The sequence below is a fragment of the Epinephelus moara genome, chromosome 24 (genome assembly GCF_006386435.1).
Source record: "Epinephelus moara isolate mb chromosome 24, YSFRI_EMoa_1.0, whole genome shotgun sequence".
Classification (NCBI taxonomy): domain Eukaryota; kingdom Metazoa; phylum Chordata; class Actinopteri; order Perciformes; family Serranidae; genus Epinephelus; species Epinephelus moara.
The window spans coordinates 48,440,988-48,452,374 of record NC_065529.1 but is presented as its reverse complement, the minus strand read 5'-3'; the positions used below and the strand labels follow the sequence as shown (position 1 = coordinate 48,452,374).

The 11,387-nt window shown below is 40.8% G+C and overlaps 1 protein-coding gene across 5 annotated transcripts in view; it reads right to left on the bottom strand.

Annotated features, from left to right (window-relative positions):
• Nucleotides 1–351: 351 nt before the first annotated feature.
• ripor3 (RIPOR family member 3) overlaps nt 352–11,387 on the bottom strand; it is an 80,213-nt gene continuing 69,177 nt past the window's right edge. For 4 of the 5 annotated variants that reach the window (XM_050037657.1, XM_050037656.1, XM_050037654.1 and 1 more), the window contains 4 exons: nt 7,435–7,637; nt 5,111–5,194; nt 4,849–4,939; nt 352–4,753 (listed from right to left, as the gene is read on the bottom strand). In XM_050037657.1, coding sequence (XP_049893614.1) covers nt 4,653–4,753; nt 4,849–4,939; nt 5,111–5,194; nt 7,435–7,637 — 479 coding nt within the window. In that variant the 3' untranslated portion in view covers nt 352–4,652. The remainder of the gene's footprint in view (nt 4,754–4,848; nt 4,940–5,110; nt 5,195–7,434; nt 7,638–11,387) is intronic. The other variant, XM_050037658.1, reaches the window with a different exon arrangement.

The window sequence follows — 11,387 nt, the reverse complement described above, 5'->3', positions numbered from 1 at the left end:
TAGTTAAACCATTGCACAAAAGGTATCATAAGCCTGAGTGCAAGCAAACAAATGGTTATCATAAAAACTGTAGTTCTTTGCCACTGTAAAAACTTTCAATGCAGTAAATGCCTTATCATTTTACTTAACTAAGGAAACCTTCTCGGGCATTCTGTCCAACACTCTTAAGTAAGTCCCTCTGCTCAGTCTTCAGTGTCATACTTAAGGAGAAAACCTTAAGGCAGGTCTTTAAAATTGTTAGTGATCACCCTACTTGTTTTATGATGTTATTGTAAGTGTTATTAATTGAAAACACAGGTGGCGTGAGGAATGTCAGACTGAAAGAACACATAACAAATCAACAACAACATATGCAAGTAACCACTTTGGTGTGTTTATCCCAAAACAACAGATAACAGGTGTTTCTAGGTAAGGAGAATTCATCGCAGATGATAGACTAAACATATTAAAGCTTTGCATGAAACAAAAGAAAGGGATTGCTTTAAAATTAGGTGCAGACATTCATGCTCCTCATAAATCCTAATGACTTTTGTGATCCCTTGACTTTCATCTAGCACCACCACAAGGTTCACATTTGTGGTTTTAAGTGAAATATCTTACATCCTGACTTCCTGTACCCTCCTGTTGTCTCTACTTTGTTCTTTTCCTCCAAATCTCCCTCAGCTCTACTTTCCTCTGTTACCTCTTTTTCTTGTCTTTTTCCTTCCATGCAACTTTGAAAACAGAAACACCCTGCTTTTGCAGCAGCAGCAGCAGCTAGAAAACTAGTAAACAGAACTACTGTAGTCTCAGCTGGTGAGTTTGCCAGTATTACTCAACAAAAGCAAAGAATTTGCTTTGACTTAAATTCTGGGAAGTTTTACCAAGACATATCAATCCCAAAAAGATTAGGAAGCTAATATGGTAAAAAAAAAAAAAAGTACACAAACATGACTTTGACATGTTTTTCTTTTGATTGTCTATTCTTTATAGTTATTTGTCTTTACAAATCCAGAACCATCTGGTACTGCAGGACGGGGCTAAAACAAACCAGGCAGAGCATTTTCAAACGCAAGGCCGAACTCTGGTTCTTGTTTATGTTCTGAACGTTTTCAAGGTTTTGTTTTAGAAGCTTATCTGCATCTGATTATCTTATAAAAAAAAAAGTGTCTTCCCTTGCTGTTGTATATTACAGCATCCCCTGTGAGTATAGGATTGGGAAAGACACGTTTTCCAACATGAGAGCTTTGGTATGCCGGGGATTTTGATCCCCTGATTTATGTCTTTGAATATTATGAAGACTAAATGATTAGATTTGAGCATTCTGGGTTTTCTAACACGTTTCATAAACCAAAAAACTTCCTAAACATGATGCAGAGGTGACCTGTATTGAGCTACGGTGGCTAAAGAAAAACCTCACATGACCCCAAAACCTTCTCTGCCAAGCACACAAAAAAGCTGACTCATGTCTTTTTCCCATGACACTTTTTGACCTCACAAACATTGCTTAAATTTCCCAGTCAGAGAGGTCCCAGGTCAGTTTAACCACAGCCAAATCTAGTCTGTGGGCAATGAAAGCATCCTCAGGTCAAGGCCCTTCCCAAACGACAGTTCACTTAAACAGCCAGCAGAGAGCAGCACCTGCCTCTGTTTCAGCAATGATGGGGTCATTCAGTCTGACAGTGGGGCCTCCAGCAACGTTAGAAACTAAGAATTAATTGTCAAAGACGAGGAGGATTTAAGGAAATTTGGTAACACTGAATAAGGGTACAAAACACATGCTTTGGTTACTTAAGAAATTATAAAGTCACTAAAAGTTTATGTGATATGTCAACGCCTCATGGATTATCAGTGTTAACTCACAGTCACTTCATATATTAATTAATTTTCCACCTTATTAGCCAGATAACAGCTACGCAGAAATGCATTTGATCCGATTTTCTTAAAGCAGAATAGCATGTTAACCAGGTAACACATGAGTAATGATGATCTTCTCTTGTGAGAAGTGCACTGATAAAGCAGTAATGAACCTTAGAAAAAAAAATCAGAGTAGAACAGACATTCACATTCACATCACTTCTCCACCACTGCTTCCAGTTACTGTCATCAGACAGGCGCCACATAGTCCCACTGGCCCAGAAAAACACCTATAAGAAAGCCTCTAAAATACAAAAAATGGACACTGCACTTTAACACGCTTTTATCAGTTAAATTTGTTTTAAATGTGTTTTGAATTTGGGTCGTGTATTGTTGAGCCTTGTCAAAGGAGAATTTCTGTCACTGTTGGGACAGACAATAAAGTCTATTCTGTTCTATCATTGTAGCAGGATGGAAAGAGTGGCAGACATTTTTATGTGTATTATCGTCATTACAACAGTTGTTTAACTTCTGTATCAACCAAGCAACTTGCAGCAAATTGCAAAGTCACCAAAATGAGATTGTGCAGTAACAAACAAAAGAGCAGTGGAGTTTTCGTACGAAGCATGGGGATGTGTCTGTTGTGAGGGAATTGCCGAAACCCGTTAAGAGTACCCTCCAGTACTTGTGTTGTAGCACATTACCGCCGGCACTGCTAATTATAAACACATCCAGTCACTTTGCAAAGATGTCAATACCTCTGATCACTTAAAAGGCAGCATCAGGCTAAAATGGAGCTCTCAAACTAGTGAGTGTGACACACTTTAGGGTCCCACTGACCTGCGTTGTCACGGTAACAACTAGCACTGGTTGCCGTTTTCAGCTCCATTAGTCAAACAGCCATGGCAAACAGTTCAGTGTCATTTTTATTCATTTTATTTCTATTTGATGAACACTTAATGTGTCTAAGTTAAGGTCAGTAAGTCCTTCTGTTAGTTTAGACATGTCACCTGATTTGGCACCTGCTAAATGGTTATTAGGTTTACACATTTGTCTTTTATACTATACTCTTCGTCTTTCAACAACAAAAAATGTATAACAAAAATAAACTCATAAGGCTTGTCAGTCTGACATAAACATGTAAAAATTTGTATTGGACTACCAGTTCGATTTAAACTGCTTCAGGTTCTGTTCCGTTTTCACAGGCTGATCAATCCATGGGTCTGACATGTCCTTTTTTGTGTAACTGGTAGAGGTGAAATGATTTGCCAAATAATCGATCCACAGAAAATTAATCGGCAGCTATGCTGATTAATGGAAATGCTAAGAATTTACAGCTTCCAGCTCCTTCAGATGTGAGGATTTGCTGTTTTCTCTATTTCATTGATGTAAAACAGAGAAAAAGTACAATTAAAATATTGGGTTTTTGACTGCTGATCGAAATAAACAAGACATTGAAGACATTTCATAGACAAAGCAAATAATAAAATGATTATAATAATAATAAAAGCAGACTGATATATAATTAAAATTAGAGGTAGTTTCATTTTCAGAATTACTGACTGGATTCCAGCTAATTTTGTGGCGTATTAATGAATCTATGAAGTAACATTAATTACTGAACAAATAAACCACTTAATGGTGAATAAAAGGAACTCATGACACATCTTTAATGTATTAAATCATTATGAGTCCTGCATCAGTTAAGCATGTGTTTCATACCCTTATTATGAAGTGTTGCTATTCTTTTTCAAGCACTGATGAGACAGGGAGTATGTTTTGGCCGTATTGCCTGCGTGCATTGCCTCAGCATTGTTGTCACCTTCTTCAGGCTAAATCATTGCAAATCATTGCACATATGAATCTCAAATGACAACACACTTTCATCAGCCCATAACATCCAGCAGCTGGCTGCACTCCGCTATCATCTGCAATGCAGGAAACTCACAAGTTTAGTAAATTTCGCCCCTCAAGAATGGATTTAAGAGAGCAGAGTAAAACCTCTTAAATGCCGTTTGGCTGCCTCTCAGACTTGTTTGTATCGTAATCCTCTAGTCCCTGGATGTCACACAAGTCCTGTTTCTGCAGCCATTTGTGTTCCTTCTATTCAGTTGATGAAAACAAGTAAAGTAAGTTCTGCCTCTATAAAAAAGTGACCTGCCACAGGTACATTTGTAGCTATTTGTTACCAGGGATTTATTTGGTCCCTTGGGGTTTAATGTTCACATGATAGTTTGGATTTTTGCTCATTATGCCTCTTAATCACACACTTGTGACAAAATGTGAAGCAGTAACACAATTCTCCTTAATTTTTTCAATAAAACAACAACAATATAGACCTTATTGAAAGTAAGTCCCAACACAGGAAAAGCAGATAATTTTACAGCTGCACGAGGCATCTTTGGTTAAATAGTGGTACTGCAATAGAGAACAGAACTCTGCATATTTGATCAAAATACATTCATGGTCCCAGTAAAGTCACTTCTCCGGTCACAGGATCACGGAAATTGGAGCTTTGGAGCAAAAACATGAGTGAATGATCAAGTTATTATCCAAAGGAAGCAAGAGTCATCATCTTTAGATCTTCCTCTGCACTCGTCCCTTTGGTGTTTGTCATGAAGGCACCACAGATTTCTTCAAACAAAAATCAGAATGTACAATCTCTGATCCTGGCATTCACCCTCAGCGCTGGCTCATAAACTTTATCCAACTCAGACACGAACTCTGTTTAATGTTGTCTCTCACCCTGACTGTCAGGCTCATTGAGACACACACACTCTTCATGTCGCGGCCTATTTCAGGTCCAGACTTGTCTCCTATAGAAAGGTAATCTCAGTCTCTTGGTTCTGGTAAGCCTCCTCCTGCATCTCAGCGTACAGCTGGTCCATCCTCTGGAAGGCAAGATACCCCATTTTACCTGCAGATGAACAGACAGATAGTATAATGAAAAGTATATAATACAATAAAATACAAACAATGATCTACTGGATGAAGAATAACTGATGTGTCTACCAAAGGAGAGGACAGTTTCTCTGGCAGCGCTGAACAGATCTTCATCCGCTGATCTCCATAAATCTGCTATGTAGTCCACACTCTCTGTTGCCTGGCACACACACAAGCACATACACAGACACACACACACACACACACACACACACACACACACACACACACACACGCTAGACAGTTGAAAATGTAGCACACAGTGCTGAAAATTGTATTTCTGTGCGTGTTTCTGTGTTTTCTGAGAGGTTGTGTAATGTGTGTTGCTCACCCTGAGGCATTTAAGAGCCAGACAGGAGCCTTGTTGGATCTGTACATCAGTGCTTTTCAAACTCTCTGTGTAGTAAACTACCGCCTGGAGGAGAAGGTTAACACACACAGAGACATTTCCTGTTTTGTTGGAGTAGTTGCATCATTGCATTTATTTCCACAAGGTAAACCAAGAGATGGAAGCTGTTATTTGCTTAGCAATAAAAAGACCACGGGTCTAAAGCAGATACTCAACTTGCATCGCCCGGAGATCACTTTTGCAAATTGACAGTCCTGCACATATATGCAGGGACGTTTCTAGGATTTGAGGACATCTGGGGCTTAGCCTGGACATCTGTCAGGGGACCCGTGGGATCCTCCCCTGGCACTTTTTTGATAAACAGGCACTAATTTGATGCTTTTTATGCACTCTGGCACCTTAAGCTGCTTTCACAGTGCTGTGTGGTAACTTGCAGCCTCCGGTCATTTCAGTGAAGGAAGGTGGCAGAGAGGAAGCGTTTCTGAACATGGCAGTAGGGTTAAAATGCAGCTGCCGCCCATGTGAACGCACACAGATTTTGCTCTGCCGTGCACAGTTCACTGTGTTGAACTTCTGGTGGTAGCCGCCTGGCTTTGATCAAATAAGAGAGTGGGCATTACGAAAGCAGATAGATGACAAGATGGAGGAGCTGATAATGTTCAGGGCTCGACAGTGTGAGTGTTTCACTCACATTTGCGACTAAAAATAGATGTGTGCGAACTGTAAAAAATGTTTAGGGGCACGTGCGCATAAAAAAATAATTTTATCTATATTTTTGTCAATAAAAAAATATGATAATCTAACCGCAAATGTTGGAGGAACTCCAGCCGCCTTCCCTCTTCCCTCTTCCCCGTGTGACACGGTTATGGGCAGTTTTCCAAGCCACTGTCGGCACAATGCGCTCTTGCACCGCGGTAGCACATACACAATGAATGGGTGTGTCGGCGGAGGTCTGCGCTTTGCGCGCTCTGTGTGAAAAGGGCTTAAGTCCCACTGTCGGCAGCGTGGAAATAAGTCAAAGTGTGGAGGAGATGGACCAGGTTAAGCGGCGGATCTCCGGGGAAGCCTGCTCCGTTCTCCCCGTAGTTCAAATAATTTCAACTCTGAGCGCAGCGCTCGGGCGGAAAATCAGAGCGGTGCGCGACGCCAAGGGTAGCGGTGCCGCTTTGTCAGGCGTTGCTGCCCTCTCCATAGACAAACAATGGGACAGCCAGCGCAAAGCGGTTTTACAGCTGATCATGTGTAGAGGCCTTTAGGGACCGTTCGCCACGGTACCGCTGCTGGGCAGGGTGGAAATAAAGCCCTTTTCACACAGAGCGCGCAAAGCGCAGACCTCCGCCGACGAACCCATTCATTGTGTATGTGCTACCGCGGCGCAAGAGCGCACCGCTCTGCCGCCGAGCTGAGCGGCGCGCGCGGCCAGCCTGCACTCGAATTGAAATTTTTTTAATTTCACCGCAACGCGCTGTGACGACACCTCGGCGCCGCGCGTCCAATAGCAGAGAAGAGCCTGAAGTAGACCCGGAAGCGGTCACCATGGAGCTGTAGCTCCTGAACGAGCCTGTACTCCCCCAAATCCTGTCCTCTGCGCCCTACCCCGCGGTGGGCGCCGCGAAAGCTCTGTGTGAAAGAGGCTTAAGTCCTGCAGAGTTTCAGAGGACCTGGAGAATGTTTTAGGATAGTAATAACATTATATAAGATAATCATATTGCAAAGATAATATATATAAGATAATAACATTAAAGACAAAATTAAATTGCAATACTTTTTCAAAACTTGATGATTTTACCTTTCTGTACATTTTGTATACAAATTCATTAAATAATTTTGCTTGTAAATGTCTATTTGCATCACATTTATTACGGAAAACACATTATTTGATCAATTTACATTGTGCCCCTAAAGTTCTTTGTGCGCTCCTTACTTAGGAGCACATGTGCTCCTTGGGAAAAAAGTTTGCGTCAAGCCCTGATGTTGGTGTGTGAATACCTGCAGTTGTTCAACACAGCGCTAGCAATTTATAAGGGCAACCTGAAGAAAAACTGGGCCTGTGATAACATTTCCGCCAAACTTCAGATGACTGGTAAATTGCCCAAATATGTAGAAATATTTGGTAACTTCAGTGATTTCAATTGTCTTGCTACAGTATGCTGTTACTAACACGGTGGGGAACACTCTTGCAGGTAGGTGGTTGCTGTGTGGTGGTGTAAAGGCAGTTTAATGTAATTCCATTTAGTTTAAAGGCTTGCTAAGCATCAAGCATGACTATGGACTCTGAGTCTTATAGCTGGGACAGTTTGAAGTACCTTGCTCCTAAAGGCCTTGAAGCCCGCAGCTCTGCAGAGACAGTTGGCAGCAGCTTTGCAGACTTTGTGGTTGGAGTCGATCTGCAGGGCGGCCAGAGTCTGCAGCGTGCACCCCAGTGGGATTAGCTCCGCAATGCGGCGACCCCTCAGCTTATTTAAAGCCCGCCTCCTTTTCGGGCTCCTCAGCACAGAGAGGATGTACTCTGAAACACAATAGTGACTATAATCAGTGAATAATACACCATTTGTTTAGTTGAGAAAAAACACAAAGTTTGTTTAAGAGCTGTTTCGGAGATATGAATCAGATCACACAATCTTTATCAGCAGATGAACTTTGCCCAGTTTCAGATTTCAGTTTTGTTTTGTGCACTTTAAGACTTCTCATCAGTGATGTCATAAAAGCTGAAGGATTTGCTTGATATCTGTTAACCATTGTGTGCTATTATAAGTAAATTTAGAAATATCCATTTTACATATACTCAGACAAATCACGCTAAAAGCCTTGCAGAGGCAAATCCATTAAGATAAATAATAATTATGTGTCAAGTTAAACTGATTACACTGACTTCATTCTCACATACAGCACATTTTACTCACACTTACATTACCAGACAGACTTGTGGCTGTGCAGCCCATTAACATCTTTGATATGGTTTCCATGTAATAAGATTTTAAACATAATTACATTTTTTACATCTCAGAAAAGCAAATTAAATCTTATCTAATCTTGCTGGCACTCTTTGTCTTGCTTTGGCTGTAAACTCCACCCGCCTGGTGTTCAAAGTGAGTTAAAACAAATGCCAAGTTAATTTCAGACTTTAATTGTCTGGGCTTGAATTAAAGCACAGGAACACAGTGTTGTTGTTTCAGCAGTTTTATAAGTGTTGTGGTATGTAAACCAAATGTAGTTTAGAGATGTAATAAACAGCAGACATACTGCATACTGTAGCCACATGAAGGAGGAGAGGAAGCAAGGGGAGGTGGAGGGAAGAGAAGAAGGAAGGAAGTGTTTTTGTTTGTTCATGATTGATTAATAATGAATCATGTGGTGGATCGTTATTGATTCTTTAAGGAGAGCACACGCACACACACATACATACACAGACACAGACACATGTACACGCCCAGTTTATTTGGTGTGACCGTTTTGGCAGTAATGTTGACAGATGGTCCAGATGACTTCAGCAAGCTGGAATTTCAGGAATGGTCTCAGGTCCTAAAGCTCTCAAGTTGGAATACATACCACCATTCCTCGAATACACAACAGATACCACAGACAGACACACATTTATACACAAACTTTGGACAGCTGTCATATGTGATGATAGCTGTCGAGTGAACAAAAAAGATGGGTATAGCTTTAAATAAATACTGTTGTGTACTGTTTAGTGTACCGCAGTGGTCTGTAGTCATTAAAGCCCTTGAAAACTTATCTTCTCAATAGGGATGGGCAACACAAGCAAAAACACTATTCGAAAATCGTGGCAACTATTCGACAATTTTTCGAATAATCGCCCCCCCCCGGAGCCACGCACACAGAGATCCATTCATCTTTAAAGGCCCGAACATACTCGGGCGGAACGGACTCCGCGGAGGTCCGCGCGGACTCAAAGCGGACGTCCGCAAGCCCTGTGCGCGCACACCGGTGACTGCTCGGCATGTATTTTTCACATCGCGGGGATTTTTCACGGACATTTTTACAGGAAACTACAACGCGGAAGTGCGCTCGACTATGAAAGCCCGAATGACTGCGGACATTCCTCACGGAGTAGTAGTCTCTGCATGTTTCTCCTGTTTGTAGAAGAGCATCAAACTAGCTGGTAGCCCATCTCACACCGCTGTAGCAATCCCAGACTGCCCTCGTGCGGTTAGGAGCTGAATTGCATGTCAAATATATGGGGAGAAATAAGACGGCGAATAGTAATAGTCGCATTAAAAAATCGATTTTTCAAAAATAAAACTACTATTCGAAATTCGAAAATCGTGACCCATCCCTACTTCTCAACCACCCTCTTCATGAAGGTGACGGAATTGATAATCTCATGTAAATAATTGAGCACCTCCTTGAATAATGTTTGTGTTGTTTTGAGTGTAACTCATTTGCCAAAAAAAACCCCCAAAACAAACAAAACACACACTGAGCAAGGTTAAAGATGGATTTGACTTATAGCATTATTATTATTTTAGATTTTCTATAGATAATGCAATAATATGGTTACTGTGAATTCTTTTTGCCACTATAATCATGTAGTGACACATGCCAGCCTTTGTCCTGATGAAGCAGATGAGCACAGTTTCATAAACTATATCTCAGGATTTAAAAAAAAAAAAGTATTCTTATTTGGTCATGAATATTTAATGTTATAGGACAATATTTGTTTTTTATTTATTTAATATTTATTTGTATAGGGACAAGTATACGTAACAGCCACACACCACAGCATTTTATAGCCTGAGCTAGTTTGCAATGCCTTAAGATCCAAAAGACTCAGCAACAAAAACACACGTGACAGTGTAAAGTACACACAAGTGATCATGTGTAGAGGCCTTTAGGGACCGTTGAAAATTTAGTTGCTGTAGTGACGACTACTGACACAGTTCTGTAGCGGTGTACGTGACATTGTTAGATCCTCCATTTTGTCTGATATGTTACAAAGCAAATATTAACGGGTAATTTTTATCTCCTCCTCAAATGCTCTTGCTGGACTATAATCTGTATCATCAACTATAGTAATTGTATTTTGTGACTGTTGCTGCCCGTCTTTACTTTTGTGTGAGTTTAATGCTTAACGTGAGCAAATACAGCTGTCTGAGGTCACTCTTTCTGTCTCACTCTTTCTCTGGAGACCTAATGTTTGTTCACGGCTGATCTCGTTTTTTTTCTAGCATGTATCATTATAGAGTGACAGTATAACTACAGTAATTGTGTCCAATTGCACTGTAGTTTTTTCTGATTTCCACTATCATTGAAATTAGGGCTGCAGCTAACAACAGTTTTTCAATTATTTGATTAATCCTTTTAAAAAAAGGCCATCAGTTTCACAGAGCATAAAACAGTGAGGTAAAACAGAGAAAAGCAGCAAATCCAAGAGAATGTTTAATGTTTTTAAATGAAGAATGTATTAAAAGGGTTAATTACTTATTTAAAAAAAGGGTTAGCGATACTGTTTCAACGATTCATTTCAGCCCAAATCTCAAACTACTGTTGTAGTTCACCATTACTTCCATCAAAGACAGGCCAGCTCCTGTCTTCAATCCTTTATTGCAGTGGTTCCCAACTGGTGGATCGCGGTCCAAAAGTGGGTCGTGGGTCCACTCTGAGTGGACCGCAAGTGACATGTCAAGTTTGCAGAAAAACCCCAAAACCTACGTTTTATTTTTGAAGTACGGTGAATTTCTGGCAAAGTTTTTATTTTAAAGTGCTGTTTCCTGTTGTTGGGTTAGTGAAAAACAGAAAGCTCATTGGTAGAGACAGCAACAACATGGCCAAACCTATTTGTAACACTGGATATATTGAACTGTGTGGACCTTGAACTAATGACCAAGAAGAAATCTGGACTCTGTGGCTGGACCAGTTGGGAACCACTGCTTTAGTGTATTGTACGAGTGCAGTGCCCATTCAAAACATGCCTGTTCGGATCAGGCCGAGTGCCTGGCCTGTAGTATTGCTGTTTGCAGCTTTCCCCAGAACCACTGAAACAAACAACTGCACACTCAACAAAATACTTGAGAGAATTGTTGCCAATCAGCTGACTACTCATCTTGCCACTAATAATCTTTTTGATAAGTTTCAATCTGGTTTCCGATCCTGTCACTCCACCGAAACTGCCCTGACCAGAGTTGTTAATGATCTGTTGATCACAGCAGATACTGGGTCTGCTTCCATACTTTTAATGCTTGATTTAAGTGCGGCATTTGACACCGTAGATCACACTATCCTCTTACATAGGCTA